General features: G+C 52.2%; 1 protein-coding gene across 1 annotated transcript; it reads left to right on the top strand.

Annotated features, from left to right (window-relative positions):
- Positions 1 to 488: 488 nt before the first annotated feature.
- LOC142084566 (microsomal triglyceride transfer protein-like) lies at positions 489 to 15,284 on the top strand. The gene is made up of 18 exons (XM_075155414.1): positions 489 to 914; positions 1,961 to 2,142; positions 2,338 to 2,481; positions 2,985 to 3,092; positions 3,722 to 3,838; positions 5,485 to 5,624; positions 5,926 to 6,079; positions 6,746 to 6,903; positions 7,460 to 7,625; positions 8,068 to 8,175; positions 8,303 to 8,515; positions 8,646 to 8,860; positions 9,470 to 9,567; positions 10,657 to 10,778; positions 11,216 to 11,443; positions 11,765 to 11,889; positions 12,180 to 12,350; positions 12,645 to 15,284. Exons 1-18 carry the CDS (start codon positions 848 to 850, stop codon positions 12,787 to 12,789), a joined length of 2,661 nt encoding a protein of 886 aa, XP_075011515.1. The 5' UTR covers positions 489 to 847; the 3' UTR covers positions 12,790 to 15,284.
- The last annotated feature ends 2,143 nt before the right edge of the window (positions 15,285 to 17,427 follow it).

The raw sequence follows: 17,427 nt of genomic DNA, 5'->3' as shown, positions 1-17,427 counted from the left end.
CCATAATGACATCACTGCCTTTCAGATCCCTGTACAAAGAAGGGCGCGATATGCCCCGCTCTCCCCACTCTTTTCGGCAAAAAGACTCTTCACAAGACCCTAAGCCACTCCATCACCACCTCGTAGGGACTTTGGCCCTTTGCAGCATACAGTGCCTTTAGGAACCAATTAAACTCAGCAATCAGAAAGTTCATGCATAGAAAAAAAATGCACGGTTGGTGGGCCAAGGGGTTTGCAGGCTGTGTGGAGCACAACCAGCAAAATACTCGTTTCCTAAACCCTTTCCCACGCTGTTGTAGGGGGGGGTAACGGTGTTCACGGTCCGACCCATCAGCGGGCTCTCCCCGTCCCCCTCCAGCCTGGCCCTTTAAGTAACTTGAGCCTCCGGGCTGCAAATCCCAGTCTCTAACTGAAAGGATGGAAAAGCAGTTTTCCCCCTTCCCCCTTCTGGGTCTTTTCTTTTAAAAGCAACCATTTCTTCCCCTTTCCCTTCTGGTGGGAAGAGATGGTTCACCAAGGGTCGGAGCAGCTTTCTGAGCATCCCCCTCCTATATCAAGGCAAACTGGCAATTTCTCCACTCCGCAATGCTTCTGGCAGCTCTTTTTTGCAGCTTTCCTCCCCTCCCGCCGGTCTTTGGCAAACCTCAGCTGATTTCCAAACCCTCCGTGGCTGCTGGGGGTTGGTGCAAAGGTTTAATTATTCGCTTTTCTTTGGGTGCGTAAGGCGGGGATAGGGAGAAGGTCAGGCCCCATCGCCTGACGCTGCGAATCTTGCCCACTTTTGTTGTATAGTCCCTCTCCCACCCCCCTTCCTTCCCCGTCTCCCGCCCAGCTCCCAGAGCCCACCATGAATCCGCAGGCGGTTTCGGGATGCGTGTGCCTGCTTTGCTTTTCCTTCGTGAGCACAGCAAAAGGTAAGAGACTTTGGGCTGCTTCGGGTTCAGGGACACGATGGGGTCCGGGTACCCAGAGAGGTGGGATGCTCGTCCCGGTGCACTAAGAGCCTCCCGGGGCTCGCCGTAATGCCACATCTCCCCGGTCTCCAGCTGGGGAGGGAAGAGTTATTGCCACAACTGCAAACGGTCGGAGCATCTCCCAATTTTTTGGGGCCGTGGAAGTACTCCCTGGGGGGTGAGGGAAAAAAAGAGCTGGGGCTTTTCAAACTGCACATGGTGCAGAAATATAGAAACTCTTCAGTCTGACTCACGGAGGAGAGCCCCAGGGAGTCAGCTGGATTTCCATCGATTCATTTATCATTACAACAAAAGTAGCAAAACTATAAAACATTTCAGAAGCCCAGCATCAGATTTGCAGGAGAACTTGAAATGACTTTAGAAAATAGATTAGACTGGTTATGTGATGGCAAAGGCAACCCTCCCCCCTACAATCATATTTGTATATGAACAAGAGAAGCAAGTCCAAATAATTCTAGGTAAATAAGATTAAAGCAGGGAGTTTTGATCTAAAGCTGCCCCATTAACTTCATTTTGCCCCATCACAACGTCAGTGATTTAATTAAGAATTGGCAGTTCTGATGGGAAACACACGATATGAACAATATGGCCTCTCTTCTCCCCTAAATAAAAATGCTAATGTTGCCCCAGTTAATCCACAATGCTGAAAAGACATTTCAAGAGATCCCTCCTGTCCGTGGGCACGCTCAGGAAACTTTCCTTCAGGATTAAAGTGTGTTTCTCTGGCACTTTCAAAAAGCCCTGAAGTCCCCAAGGAGGGTCCCCACTCTGGCCATCATTTCTAAGGCAGGACTGGAAACGCAAGCAGGAATCGGCTGTTACTCCGAGAACACCCAAATATCCAAACTGCAGATCCAGTATCCAAATTTCCCATGAAAACCTCCCCAGGTCGCAAACATCCCTGCCAGGCCAGGGTCCTCTCTAGGATAGAGGATGCTGACTGAGGTCTGCAACCGCTTGCCTTCAACATCTGCATCTTTCCTTAGGGGGTTTGCAGCCGCTTTCTTTCCAGCCCAGGACCCTGTATCAGTACCGCTACACCCTGGATGTCCAGCTGGACCACGCATCCACGCCGGCCCCGCAGGGAGCCTGGCTGCGGGCTGAGGCCTTGGTCCAGCTGCGCCGGCTCTGGAGGGACCGAGGCGGGGAAGAGCTGCTCCAGGTGCAGGTGCGTGAGGTGGTGAAGCCACTGCAGCTAGGTACTCCTCCTGGAGTGTCTTTCTTTAGCCCCTTCCCTTTCTAGCCCAAGCCATCTGAAAAATGACCTCTCTGACCAAGAGGCCATCACTTGCGGGTAAAACGCATAGCAACTTTAGAGCAGACATGCTTGGTCACTGCTTTCTGCCATCTTCTGTTGTCATAGATCCGCGACCTGAAAGCCCAACACGAGCCAGAAGAGGAAGGGAGCCAGGACGGCACTGGAGGTCCCCCTGCAGAGATTGCACTCAGCCAGGAGGCGCGGGCAGAGCTCCAGCAGCCGGTGTTCATCTCCTGGAGCAGCGGGAAGGTCAGCTGGACACCTCCTGGGCTTGCTCATGCCCCCTGCGTCCCAAATTTTCCTGGCTACAAAGCCCGTACGAATTCCTGCTCCACCTCTGATTTCATATCAGAGCACAAGGAGCCGGACGGGGTGGCAAAGGCAGGTCTCCCGCAGGGTCTGGTGTGACCCTAGATGCAGCCCCGTCCTCCAAAGGGGCTGCAGGCTCAGCTGGAGCTGCAGCATCCCATGTGAAAAGGGCCTTGGTCCTAACTGTGGGGTGTGAGCTCCTTTCTGACCTTCTCTAAGGCTTGGGAAAACCATCGGGGGGGAAAAAAGGGAAAATTTGTGGGCATGCATCCACAAAGCCCGTGCTATTGAGGGATACGGTCCTCCTTGTCAAAAATCTTCGGGTATCTACAGGGTGTTGCTTAGGTTGCAGAGGAGATGCCCTTCAGCAGGGAAAGCAGCAGAGAGCCCGCAGGGCCCCCAGAGCCGTCCCCGCAGGCAGACACCACCTCTTGCCCTCCCAGGTCAAAGCCTTCTACGGGGACGAAGCAGAAAGCATCCTGATCTCAAACCTGAAGCGAGGCGTCGTCAGTCTGCTCCAGCTCCAGCCCCACACCGGCACCGCAGTGGAGGTAGGTGCAGAGCCAGGGCCGAATCCTGCCCGAAAGCCAGGGACCATGCCGCAGCAAGAGAGCCGGCCCCGAAGCACAACCAGCCCAGGTGCTTCAGCAGAGCCAAAATTCAGGATAAACATCATGGGCTTTGCTGATCCAGCTGCTCGTGGGCTGTGAGCGAGGATGACTATGGGAAAGACAGAAGATTTAAAATAAAATAATCCGTAGATGATTTTCAGCAATGGGCACACTTACAAAATCATCCCCTTTCCCTGGACAGTAGGAAAAGTCAAGGAAAAACTCTACAAGAATTTCTGCAGGATTTGCTTTGCGCAGCCCAGCCAAATGGCAGGGAAATCCCTCCCTCCGGAGCTCAACTGATGCTCTAGTGACCTGCGAACAACATGAAATAACTTCAAAACCCAAAATGCAGGCACAAAGGTGCTGCTGCTGGTGTTAGCCTAAATTTGCAAAAGCAAATTTCCTGCCCACATGGACTTGGAGCTATCCAACACCCCCAAATATGGCCCAGTTTCTAGCTTTTTGATGATTTTTCTATTTGTGCCTGTCCTCTACACAGATCATTTTATTCAGGCTCGATCAAAGCCAATCACCCTTAACCATGGTCACTTACATTTGTTTTTCAGGAGGACGTCTCCGGGAGCTGCCAAGTCACGTACGCCGTGTCCAACCATTCCGTCACGAAGACAAAAGATCTCCTCAGCTGCGCAAAGCCGAAGTCCGGATTCACCTCCGTAAACAAAGCAAGTCCATTGCTCTCATGGTGGTGGGCTCAACTTACATCAAGTAGATCAGGGTTGTCCCCATATTCTTCCTACAGGTGGGCTGTGAGTCCCACTCCCAGCTGGCTTCAGCCTTCTGCACCAGCCTGGGATGGGGCTCGGTTCTCGGACCCATACCCAAAGTGGGATGCACCAACATACCTCAGGAGGAGCATATGGTTTGGAGGGGTGTAGGAGCAGAAAAGATGTCCTGGATCACCCCATCCCTATCCTTGTTATCACTTCTGACCTGTCAGCTAATCCTGCTTGGGAAGGGTGGAGATAGAGAAGTGTTTTCTAGATCTCAGACTCATCGGATTGGGGATTAGGGTGACAGGGGACGGGACCAAAGACCGCTGCTTGTTTCGTTTAAAGCAGTAGCCCATGGTCAGCCCTGACATGAATAGATGAAACTCTGTGGGTCTTAATGCAGTTATACCTGCCATGGTTAAAATTAAGGAGTTTTTTGAATATAGAAATTCTACTGAATTCTATATAAAAATGGACATCACTGCACAGAGAACCCATGGGCTTCAGCAGGGGTCTCGAGACCTGGCAGTCAAACTCCGAGTGTTCTTATAATAAAAGCTTTCTGGGGTATGAATCACGGCAAACTTACCCAAGAAAGGAACAAACCCTGCGTAGCACATTTTTGGCAATAAGATTTTCCCCCAAGCCTGCCCTCTGGACTAGGGCAGCTCTCTGGACCTTGCCTGGATCCGTAGCTGTGACAGCAAAATAACGATGCTGCCCAGCTCTGTAAAAGGCAAAGCCTATGGATGAAAAACTCTCTATTAAAATAGGGATATTATTATTGCTGTGCCATTTGCTGTCAAAAACCACGGCTTGCACATGGTTCAGCTCTTCCCCTTCCCCGAGACCGGCCAAGCGCAAGCCCAGCTGCTCCGATAACATCTCCCGGTGTGACCAGCGCTCCCCTGGCTGGGGCCAGGAGAAGAGGTAGAGGTGAAGTCCAGCAAGTGCATCACTTCTTTCAGAAGGAGAAAAGCCAGAGAGATTCCCCAAGGTCACCACGCAGCACAGCGAGGAAGCCGAGCATTTTTTGGCATGAGCTCGGTGGAAATTGCTGTTGCTTAGCTTTCTCTTTCCCTTGGAGGATGTCCTTGCTGATGCTCGTCAGGATGAGGGGGATTTTGGCGTTGAGGGCCATACCTCTTCCCTACTGCGCTGGGGCAGCTATGGAGCTAGCGCTGTTGAATGGACCTGAAGGAAGGACAATGCTTTGGGAGGCATTTATTTCCAGTTTGCAGTCTCCAGGCATCACCCACACCGGGCAGGAACATCCCCTGCTCCCTCTGCTGCCCTTTTCTTCTGAGCCAAGGTGACACCAACCTTGTAATGAAAGGGAAGGTCCGCATGGTGTCACCAGTCTGTCTCCCCACATCAGCCACGGGCGAGAGCATCCCCTCGCCGTGGTCCTCGCCTGGTGCTGCCTTCTCCCACATCTGGGAAGAGGTTGGGCTCTTCTGGATTTTCCTTTCCTACATTTTGCAGGTGACTTTGTGGACTGGAAAGCTCTTTTGCTGCTAATAGAGAAGAGGGAAATCTCCTGGGGAGAGGGGAAGAGGGAAAAGGTTGCATTTTTTCCTTGCTTTTCCTTTTTCAAGATTTTTGGAGTCGAGTGGCAGCCCACCAGCAAAAGCCAGTACGTGGTGAAAGACAACCTCCTCCAGTCGGTGCAGGCAGAAGAAAGCCACGTGGTGTCTCCAGCCCTGAGGTCCACCACCGGCATCAGAATCAGTTCAAGGTGAGCGATGTCCCCATACCAACTGCCCGAACTGGGCAGCCTGGCATGGGACGAAGGTGGCATCTGTTGGAGTTAAAGTGCTCGCTGCTCTCCCGCCAGCTCGCCTGGCACAGCCTGGTGCGGGCAGCAAGGAGGACAGGGTGCAGCAGCTGGGCATGGCACGGAGGGAACCCCAGACACCATTTGACAGCTTCCCCCCGCACCTCCTCCTTCTCCAAACCTGCATGAACCCAACCAGCCTCTGAGCCACGGAGGGTGTAAATGACGAAGCGCTTCCCGATGGCTTCTTCTCCCTCCACAGGCAGCAGCTCCAGCTAGCGTCTCCTCCGATGCCCGGCGCGGCAGAGGTGGCCGGACGAAGCCTTGAGGACGTGCTGGCTGGCACGGAGGGACGGCACCAGCCCCTGGACATGGCCAGCCTGCCCTTCAGGAGGGTCTGCACCCGCTGCCCATCGGTCAGTGACATTACCCACCCCCAAAACGCGCCACGTGCTCTCCCCCAAGCCGGGTGCCTGTGCGGGCAAGAGAAGGCTGTAGGATTTGGGGTTAAACCACAGCGGTGCATTTGGAGGGGCTGGTTACCGCTGTCGAGGCAGGATGCGGCCCTGGGAGCGCTGTAGAGCAGCAGCCTGACTTGTTACCTCTCCTAAATAGTGTCTAACGTTGCTACCCGTGGTGGAAGGACCCCTCTGTCCCCCCAGACATAGCTGCATTTCTGTGATGGGAGGAGTAACCTGGCACATCCAGTTGGGTTAAACTCATCACAGGTCCGAGGTCAGGAAACATTGCCACCACAGGTCAGGCCAGCAAGGACAAAGCAGGGGTCATTTCTGCCTCCTCGAGTCCTCCAGACTGTTTCGCCTAGGAAATCTGGCATTGCAATAACTTTCAGGCACCGGTGATGCTCGCAGTTTCTCCTGCTCTTTTCCTGGCACATACCACAAATTGGGGCGTTTGGGCTTCAGCACAAGTCCTCAGCGGTGGGGGTGGGAGGCTGCAGTAGATGCCTGCAGGTAACTGCACGACCCCCATGGGCCCCTCCCACTTCTAAATATTTCCTGAGAATAAACATTACCCCATGATTCAGGATAAATTCCACCTAACAAACCTCATCTTTGCAGCTGAGAACCTACCTGAAGGCTTTTGACAGCCAGAGAGTCAAAATGGACACCTTGAAGGCGATGACCACGTGGCAGTTCCAGAGGTTCATCCAGATGCTGCGCAGCGCCAAGAAGAGAGATGTTCTGCAGCTGCTGAGGAGAGCACCCGAGGGGATGCTGTGAGACTCCCAGGAGCTATCTTGCCACAATTGGCTTTCTGTGCATGTAGAGCCCTGGCATGTAGGGTCATTCCTGGCAACCAGGATCATTTGGTGCTGGTCCATACACCATACCTGGCCTAGGCAGTTGTCCTGACTAATGCAAACGTGCTCTGTTTTTCCTTAATGCCTGTTCTGTACAAACACCGCATGGCTTTTTTTTTTTTTTTTTGCTGGCTTTGGAGCAGGGCGAATGCTCCAGCAAGGCTTTCTGCAAAGATCGCTGGAGGTCTGTTATTTACAGATCATCCACCCGCGGCCGTAGCATCCATTCCTTGTCAGGGTGGGCGCCGGGGCCGGGCTCCTCTCTGCAATGAAATACCTAAATGTGGGGGAGTTCAGAGCAAGAGCCAACCTTCTAGGTTTTTTTAACCCATGAACTGAAGCTCCCATGAGTTTTAAAGCAAGAAAGCATGGAGAAGAGAAAGGGGGATGAGGAGCTGCACAGGGCACCTTGTTTCTTCTCCAGCTCTATCGGTGGGTCGTGCCACTGATGACCTCCCTCTTCTTGCTCCAGCCCCTTCGTCGTGGAGGCGGCGGTGGCCGCACAGTCGGTGGCATCCTTGGCAGCTCTCTCGGACTTTCTGGATTTCAGCAAGGAGCCCAAGTCCCTGCTGGAGAAGTTTCTCTACGCGGCAGCTTTCTCTCCCCGGCCGTCGGGAGAGCTTCTCCGACTGGTGTTGGTAAGTACGGACATTTTTCTCCCTCCCTGAGGGTCCTGGGTCTGGGATGGATCCTCACCCCATTTCAGGCAGGAGGGAACAGCAAGTGTGTTTTCCTGAAAAAAGAAAATATGTTTCTGTAGAAATATATCTTCCTGCTTTTATGTGCTTTTAATGGGACAGTGGCCATGGGAGTAGATGCTCCTGGGAGGAAAAGCATTCAGCAGAAAGTGCTTTATATCAGTGCATTACAGATAATAAAAGCTTAATTAAAAGCCACTGTGAAAAATTGGCCTTTTATCCAATTAAACCCTGCATTGCCTCCTTCAAGGCAGGTAAGGACTAGTTTTTCCTTACTTTTTTGGTAAACGCTTTGAGATAAGAGGTAAAACATACTCCTTCTCTCTCTCTTTTCCCCATTTCTTTTTTCCCTGCTTCCCAATACCCCTTTCCTGGTGCTCAGGACAAGCTGGATGGGAAGCAGCTGGCCCCCGAGGTCCAGGAGACAGGGATAATTGCCATGGGCGCTCTGGTTGGCAAGCTTTGCCAGCAGCAGCTGTGTGGGCTGCAGGTGGGTCCTCTGCAAACCCTCATACTTGGCTTTTTAGGACCGCCCTTCTCCTCCTGGAGTGCTCAGAATGTCTCCTGTCCCTCACCTCACTCTCCTTCTCTTCTGTCCTCCTGCAAACCCCGAGCAGGAGGTAGAGCGTGGGGTGGAAACCATCCTCAGGGGGCTAAGAGGTGCCAAAGAGGAACCCGAGGTGGTCATTTACCTGCTGGCCCTGGGGAACACGGCGCTCCCCGAAACCATCCCCACCCTCCTGGACCACGCCGAGGAGGGTCCCGCCGCCGTCGCCACTGCAGCCATCTCCGCCCTGGGGCGATTCCCCGCTCGGCACATCTCCAGCAAGGTACGAAACAAAGCTGCTGAGGCTTGGTGCTCCTCTTCCCATTCAAAGCCAAGCCATCGGGGTGCAAAGGGAGCCACCATTTGCACATCACCACCTTAACCGCACCATTTTAATTGCCTTCTCGCGTCAGGTGAAACGAGCAATGAGGAGGATTTTCCACGAGAAAAGGAAAAGCTACGAAAAAACATGTCGCCTGGCCGCTGCAGAAATCCTCCTAGATAACGAGCCCTCGCCCATGGATGTCATCAACATCCTGCTGGCTGCCAGCGAGCTGGAGACGGAGATGGCGACGTTTCTGCTGCTGAAGGTCCAGAACAGCCTGCGTGCTGACCACCACCCGGCAAGGTGGGTCTGGAGGGGAAGGTTGCATTTTTCCCCCTAGCTCTACATCGCTGTTTTTTCCTTCTCCACACTCCAGCTGTGGCTTTTGACCCACCATGCCTTTAAAGCTGGATAAGCGCGCGTGCTAGCATCGCTTCTTGGAGTTGCCTGGAAATTCCCAGCTGCAGGAGGAAGAAAATAGCAGAGCTGCTAATGCAGATGGTGCCCAACCTGCCGAAACCCTGCGTCCCTCCTCGTCCTGCCCCGCAGCAGCAGGACCCAGGCTCGTGGCTTCGGCAGAGTCTGCTCCGGCTGGCAGGGCAGCGCACAACTTGTAGCTGCATTAATCTTCCTATCTGCACAAAACGAACCGAGCGCTAACATTTTTCAGAGCTAAGCAAAAGCTGCACAAAAACATCTGACTGGTTTATTTGTAATAAAGCAGAGGAGAAGGAAATTCCAGGGTAGCCCACGTCTGCTCATTTCCTTTTTTTGCTCACATTTCTCTGGACAACTGAGAGAAATAGTTTTGAAATTTATATTTCCTTCTTTGTACAGCCTTCTGTAATGACCACTGACGTTTTCCCTTCCTTCCTTCCTGGTGCTGACATACCCTTTTCCTCTGGCTTCCAGGAAAATAATGAAAGACATCATGAGAGACCCACGGATAAATAATTACAACTTCTTCTCGAAAGCTGGCATCTCCTCTTCTTTCTCAGGACCTCTGACAGGTGAAACCAGGGAGGACACTCATCCCATGGACCCCTCAAATGGCTAAAGGAGGGGCTGGTGGGGAAAGGCAGCTTTCAGAAAAAGGCCTTGGCTTTATAGAAATGCCCCAAAATCTCAGTATGAGGTTTCTGAGCATCAGCTGAGGCTGGCTGGTTGCCATCACCTGAGATGTAGATGCCTCTGACACCCCTGCAGCCACCTGGCTTTCTACAGCAGGAGGGTTGGGCTGTGCTACATACTTTTCCCAAATCCTGCTAATTTGAAAGAGGAACTTCAGCTAGAGGTGAAACGAATGGTAGATTGTAGGTGGGATTTTCTATGCTTTTCCTGATAAGTCAAGATATTTAGCTCTATTCCTCAGTTCCTTAGGTATTTTTAATAAGCTCTTCAAAGAGAAGAATCCTTGTACTGAGATAAAAATCATCAAACTTCAGAGAGACTGCAACAATCGACACGTGCTAAATACCTGCTTAAATCTTCGCCCCTCGGCTCTCGTTTCTGTCCCCCTTCAAATTATCTCAGTCTAGCTTTGTAAGGTGGAGGCAAAATAGCCAACACCTGGAAGAAAAACACTGCAATGCTAAATCCTTTGATTATTGCAAGAATGGAAGGAGATTCTGCAGAGAAGCTTTCCCCTCTGAATATTTAGCTTTATCAGATATGTAATGGCTAACATATGAGATCTGTGCAGGTCAGCCTCCCTGACCACAGGTGGGACAGCTCTACAGGACTAGCCATACAATCTATTGAGGAGGCTTGCAAATTACCAAGGAGCTCTCAGGATCCTGCTTTTGGACGTACCCAGTGGCCTCCTAATTCCTGCAATCAATCTGGACAAGCTCTTTTAAAACACCACCCCGTCCTGCTGAGCGCTGGCTTGGTGGCACCGGAGGCAGGGGACATGCTTGCCAGGGTCCCAGCCTTGCACATCTTACCTACGGGCTCTTTATTTTCTTGTGAGCCTTCATCCCCAGCTGCTGCTTTCAGAGCATTTACGATTCACCACCAACGTTCAGGGACTCATTTGCAAAAAGAGATGTGCCAGGCGCTGCCCGGGGGGTGCTTACGGGCATCTCTCTGCCTTTCAGTCACCCAGGACCTGCTTTCCACCTTTGGGCTGGACCTGCTGTTTTTGGAGGGTGGATTCCTGAGAAAGAGCGTCTCTGACTTCTCGTTGCTCAGCCGTGGCCGGCGGCTTCGCGCTGCTCAGGTGGGCTGCCGGGAGAGTGGCTGCGGGGCACGTACACGGAGGGGGGTGGCAGCACTAACCCGGTGGTGACACTGCCCCGTCTGTGTCCCCTCTTAACCTCCTTACGGGCTTGACCTCACCTCTGCACTCAGTGTGCCCCGTACCAGAAATACATAAATGCATACCCCCCATCACCGATGCGACGCCAGATCGACCTGCTCTGGAGAAGGGAGTCCCCTGCCCCCCCAAAAAAGCAGGGGATGTGACACCACGGCTGCACGGTGCTCAGGGATAGCTTGGATGCCCCATCCAGCCCACTCCATCGCTGTCCTCCTGCTTCAAAGGGTGCTTATCCAAGGGTTGGACAAGTATAGCAACTCAAATAGCGTTGCGGGGCACGAAACGGACTCTCCAGCTTTGCTCCGTGCAGCTTGCACATCTCTGCTTCTGTGTTTTAGGTCACTATTGAAGCACAAGGGATGGAATCCATGCTGGGAGAAAATGTCTTAGAAGGGGAAGAGGAGCCAGAGCTCATGGCCGGGATGTCTGCCATCTTCTTTGATGTTCAGTTGCGGCCCATAGTCTTCTTCCAGGGATATACAGACTTAATGGCCAAGGTCCTGCTAAGCAGCGGAGAACCCACAAGCGTGGTCAAAGGGAACCTCCTGCTGATGGACCATCACCAGGTACTGGATGGGAGGGAGAGGTGGCCTGCCTCCACGCCAAATCCTAGTGAATCCCATAGGATGAGCCAGTGGATTTTAGGTATGTTACTCACTGTGGACACACATCTAAGAGCAAGGTGACAGTGCCAGAGGTCTCTTGGGGTTGGTAAAACAGCGGGATGGCTCAACTCTGCCATGGGACACACGTGGCTTGAGTTTCTCCCACGAAAGCCCAGCTGTGGCGTTGGGATAGTCCCAGCAGCCACGCATCGCTGCCAGTATCAGCCGCTCGGCCACGAGAGGTGTCCGATCACAGCAAGTTGTGCCTTCTCCATCTCCCAGGTCATTCCTCTACAGTCCGGCCTCCAAGTGGCCATCAAACTCCAGGGCGGGCTGGGGCTTGACATTTCAGCTGACATGGACGTGAGCATTTGGGAGCAGGAACTGAAAACCAGCATCAACACGAGGTCAGCGGGTGGGAAACCGCTTGGCTCTGGGAATGCGGGGTACCTGGGGGGGCTCAGCACCCAGCACGAGGGATGCTCCACCTTAGGCTGACTTTCCATAGCCCCCTGCTCTTCTCCTGCTGGGTCCAGCCCTGCCTGGTGGACACGTTGGGCAGGGCATTGGTTACACACTCCTTTCCCATGGCCAGACCTAAAATTAAGATGTTTATGGGGTTGTTTGGTGCCAGTCCGTTGGTGCACAGCACAGGGCCATTGCTTGGTGACCGGACCCACGTGTTTCCCTCTCGCAGGGGAAGTCTCGCCATTGATTTCCAGGCAGAACTAGATGCCCCTTTCCTCCAAGCCACCCTGAGAAGCCAGGCAGAGGTGGAGACCTCAATCCAGTTTGACACTATCCTGAGGTTTTCCAGCAGCCCGGTGCTCATGTGCCTGCAGCTGAGAGAGGAGCAGGTCCCGTACAGGTAAGGTCTGGATATGGCCAGATACTGTAGAAACATCATGAAGTGCTTGGAGATAGAGGAGGACTTCTTGGGGAGAGGAGGGAGTTAATGGTTGTACACTTATTGAGCAGGGTGGGTCAAAACCAGTAGGGAGGGTGCGAAGGACACCACAAGTTCATGGTGATGGGGGTGGAAGTGCCATGCCTAGACCATCAGGAGAAGCCCTGCCAGTGAATATGCTGGTCTGGGAGGAGGATGAGGTCCACCACCACCACCACAGCCTCCTTACCATCCTGCTGTCACCTTGTCCCACAGAGAAATCTTCACAGTTTCCAAGTCTGCCGGGAGCCAGAGCAGCACTGTTCGAAAAGGCAGGCAGGGCACCGTGCCCGGGCGGGAGTTTGCCTTGCACCGGGCCAACTCCAAGGTCTGCAACCTCCTGCTGACCGCAGAAGAATAGGGGAGTCAGAGCACTTTGGGACTGGATAACTGCCTGCCACACACCCTAGTTCTCTGCAAACCCGATGTGAGCTGTCAAGGGCTCTGCCCAACTCCTCCACAACCACCTTTTAATAAGAAAAATGCTGCACTAAAGGCATCAGAAGAGACCACAGGAGGAACTGCTGCAGGACAGTCAGAGGCACCCCTTGCTTGGCAGGAGGAGCCAAGCCTGCCCTCCCCACCCCAAGGACTGAGATTTCCCCCTCCTGAACTCTTCTCCTTCACGGGAAGGGCTTGCTGGAAGCCAAACTGGTCCTTGTGAAAAACAGCCTTCTTTTGCAAATGAATGAGTTTCTCAGAGCCCAAGAAACCCTTCTGCAAGCCTATACCTCAAAACGCTGTGTTTTCTCCCCATTTATCAAAGCAATCAGGGGGGAGCACATCTGCAGCCAGCAGGGAGGAGGTTCCCCATGAAGGGACTGAATGACCCTCCTTTAATGCACAGTTTTGCAGCTGCCAAAAGAGTCCAGGAACATGCAAAATTTTCTTTCCGGAGGAGCTGTGGGGTTTTTGAATTTTTTTTTTTTTTTTTTTAATGCAACCACAGAGACGTCCACCCCAGAATAATCCTCAGGAAGAAGGGCAGAGGTGCAAGACAAAATGCTGCGTAACCTGTTGCCAATTATTGTATGTGCTTTCCGGATTAATTGAAGGCGTTTGCATTTATTTACATACAAAGGCAACTCAGCTCCCTCACAGCTTGGTGCCATCCTCTTACTCCTGGGGGGGATTTGCACGCTGTTGCCAGGGATGTGGCTGGTGCAAGGATGAGGCCGGGGGGGGAACTCCTTGTGTTTCAGGTTCACACTTGGAGAAAAAAAAAAAAAAAAAAGGAGGAAGGCAGAGGAATGCAACCCACAGAGCTTTCCCAAAAATTGGGGAAATGAAGGCAAAGTTAAACCAGAGCAGGGGAGAGTGTAGCAAATTGCAAGAGGCCCTTCTAAAGAGCATGGGCCAGCAGTCTCAATCCTCATCTTGAAACAGGGAGAATTGTCTTGAAGGTGGAGCTGAAAAATGTGGGGAAAAAAAAAATGCTGGAGACCCACCGGCTGCTGGGGGAGGCTGGAAGGAGATGGGGGAACTCAGTCAGGGAGAGGCTGAATGAAAGACAGAAGAGACATTGGTGTCTCCAAGGCATTAAAGCATCTCATCGCAGCTCTGCATATCCCCCTCGTGATGCTGATCCTCAGCAACGGCTTCCTGCTTTAGTGTCTACACTTGACTTTTTCTGCGTGTTTTCCCCTCTAAGACAGGCAGGGCTGCAAGAATCATCCGAGGTCATAAAAAACACCTTGTAATTAAAAAAACCCACAAGAGCACAAGCATTTTAGTGTTTGCAAAGGGTGGATTAAAAAGGTGTTTTGAGATTATCAGGACTCCCAGCATGGGGCGATGACACTAGAGGTAAAGGAATTACTACCCTTAGAGGGGTGGCACGCAGAGCTGGATCTGAAGTCAGCTGGGGAACCAGATGATTTCAAACCATGGGCACAAGCTGCCAAGGTGTTTGGAAAGTTCTCCATCCTTTGGGTATTTTCTTTTTTTCCCCATGAATTATTGGTGGTTCAGTCCATGCTATAGGGCAAATTCAGATGCTGGTTGCCATGGAGGGCAAGAGATCGTGTTTGACTGACGTGGTCCTTTCTGGATTTGAGAATCTGCCACAGAGAGCTTGGACAAACGTTACAAAGCTGTTATTTCAGGTAATCATCCTTCAGGGTGGACGTTATTCAACCCAGACCGGAAAGGTTAAATAGCAGGGTCACACCTCCATCCTGTCCCCTTCCTCCTCGTTATAGAAGCCAGCACACCCTAGATGTGGCTTTTGCTGGTGCACGCAGATTCAGAACCCATCTATTGAGAGGTGGCTTCTGCCTAGAGCCTCTCGTCTTCCTTTTTGATCCAAAGTTTACATATTAATGAAGAAGCCTCTGGCCCCTTTTATTGCCTGAACAGCAGTTCCCCTTCTCTTTTAATGGAGGCAGCAGATGGAGATAAGATTGCCTCAACCCTACACGCAGGAAGGCAGCGTTCCAGCAACAAAGAGATACAGCAGCTTCCCTTTTCTGCTGATACTTGGGCTCTTTTGGTGACCATTTGTGAAAATTACAATTAGCTTCAAGTAAATATTGTTCTTCTGTTTTACATTCTCCTCTCAAGTTGGATTGTTATCAGCCGAACAGCTCTCCAGCGCTGGAGGGAAGCTTGCAAGGCAAAAGCAGTATTTCTTCATTCCTTCCTGATAAGAATGTGTCTTTGAAATATTTCTTTTTGTACTATAAAATGTGCTTTTTAGGAAAAAGAGGGACATTGGCTATATTTTTAAATTATGAGCCTGACAATGTAGCACTGAGTTTCCTGGTCTGGGAGAAGAAAACTTGTCTGGTTTTCCATCTGGAGACACTAATTACAAGCGCTTTGGTTATCTACAGAAATAAATGCCATGTATTTTTATATTTTCTCTGTTTGACTCTTTTCTGGACACACAGCCGGGAAGAGGAGAGAGGCAGAGAGCAGCTCCCATAGCACAGGCTCTTCCAGCAAGAACAGCATGGCCAAAGCCACCTTTAAATAAAGTCTCGCTCCCAAGGGACCTGCTTTCTAGGTCCGTATTTAGGGTGCCCCCGAGACGCGTAGCTAAATACCCCATCAAGGCTGCAAGACAGGGACACAAGGGCTACCTCTGCTCCCAAAAACCCCCAGAGCACCGTTAGGGATGACGGCAGCCCTGCAAGAGGGTTCCCATGGGGCTGAAGACCCTGCCTTAGCCTCTCCAGCCCACTTCTGCAAAGCTATTGGAGGCCATCCAAGACTTTGCTTAAAATTAGGGCTTCCCCTGCATCAAGGCTCTGCTGATTACAGAGCAGTCTCGCTCAGAGCGGGCCCCAAGGACACGGAGAGTAATTGCCCTGGGACTTGCCCTCGGGTCTGAACAGGAGGATCCCCGCGTGACCGTGGGAGGAGGGAGCCCGTATCGCCCTTGTTGCGTTGCTCAGCTTTCTGCAGAGCCGCTGATAGCAGCTCCGAGTCCCGCTAGCTCCCCATCTTCACCCTTTCCCCAGGGAGCATCCCGTTATTTCCCATTCCTCTTGTCTCACGGGCAGGGTTTGGGCTGACTCAGGCTCTTTTCCACGCTGATGAGTTGCTGTGATCTCTGCTGGCACACGCCACCCCTGTGACCGCCTACGGACCTGCACAAGCCTTGATCCCCGTCCAAACCCACGCTGCTCTGCCAGGCGTTTGGGGAGGACTATTAGGACCTGAAACCTTTCTCAGCCTCAGCGTTTGCTCCTCAGCCAGAGCCAGAAGGCACCCACCTGCCGTTTAGGACCTTTTCCACTGCTCTCTTTCCCCCTTCTCCTTCTCTAAAGGAGATCTAGAGAGGCAGATTTGTCATTCAGCTGAGGTTTGCATTGCGCAGGCTAAATCTGAAAATGCCACCCTTACCCCTTGGGGTGGGGAGAGAATAATATTGCTGATGGGTGAGCTCTTACAGCAGGTAGCAGATGGTTTTGCCCTAAAGAAATAAATGAGGTTTCCTCACTACCTGCAAATGAGGAGGCATCAGTATTCAGGGGGTGTAGAAACCCCAAAAGATCCAGGTTTTACTTAAATGCTGAGCAACAGCTTTACCCTAAATTGGTTGAACTTCTAGTCCTGAAGGATGATACTTGTCCTGCCAGAGAGGTGCTAGAGACGGGATCGGAGCTGGAAATGTGTTTCCAGCCCCCTTGGAAATGGTGAGGACATTTCACTGGGGATTCTATCAGTTTGCATTGCTGCTGGAAGTATTGATCTCCTGCTGAGCCAGTGAACCCTAAAGGACTCAGGTCCCTTCTGGAGATTTTTTTCCAGTTCTGGTTGAATGCTTAAACAGCAAAAGACAATGAAAGGACATGGGCATGTCTGTAAAATCACCCATTTCTTTGGCAATGGCTCCAAACCCTCCTAGAAGGGACCTTTCAGCCCCAAACCCCCAGCGCTGACTGTATTTGCACCTACAGAGCTGGGGTGCAACAGCGCGTGGGACACGGAGCTGCCTCGGTGAAAGGGGGCAGAAAGGGTCTTGGCCACGAAGAGAAGAAACAAATAAGAGCATCCTCCTTCAAAGGTACATTATTCCTACTAGCTAACTTCATTACAGACTATTTGACAAGAACAACGAAGGAAAAATTAGCTGCTGAAATTCTGCCTTTGCATCCCAAAGTGCGGGTTACAGGCTTTGCATTTCACATTTGGCAAGGCTGTTTGCTCGGGAGCTGTAGGATGTTCCCCGAGCCAGCATCCCTCCCAGGAGGTCCCACACCGAGCTGCGCGATTGGAAGGGATGGGTCCCCAGAGGGTCCTTGCATCCAGGAGCAGGAGACAGGGATAACTGGGGAGGGTTGGGGGTGCCAGATCTTATTTCTAGTGGAGGTCCTACGTGCCGGCAACCACCCAGCTCCCAGGGATTTTGCAGGGGGTTAGAGGCAGAGCAGCCCAGGGCCAGCACCTGGGAGCAGGGCTCCCACCCGCCTCTCCGAAAGTGGCTTTGCATGTGGAGCTGCAGATCAGCAGTGACCTCCAGTGGTTGCAGCCAAAGCCGGTGGAGATGTCA

Source organism: Calonectris borealis, chromosome 7 (assembly GCF_964195595.1).
Source record: "Calonectris borealis chromosome 7, bCalBor7.hap1.2, whole genome shotgun sequence".
Classification (NCBI taxonomy): domain Eukaryota; kingdom Metazoa; phylum Chordata; class Aves; order Procellariiformes; family Procellariidae; genus Calonectris; species Calonectris borealis.
Note: the sequence above shows the minus strand (reverse complement) of the source record. Positions and strands in the feature narration are given on the sequence as shown.

Bases quoted from the DNA above. Each gene is read 5' to 3' on its own strand.
- LOC142084566 (XM_075155414.1), top strand. From the start codon at position 848: ATGAATCCGCAGGCGGTTTCGGGATGCGTGTGCCTGCTTTGCTTTTCC. The intron at 8,516-8,645 runs GTACGAAACAAA...TTCTCGCGTCAG, and splicing joins CTCGGCACATCTCCAGCAAG to GTGAAACGAGCAATGAGGAG. The intron at 9,568-10,656 runs GTGAAACCAGGG...TCTGCCTTTCAG, and splicing joins TTTCTCAGGACCTCTGACAG to TCACCCAGGACCTGCTTTCC.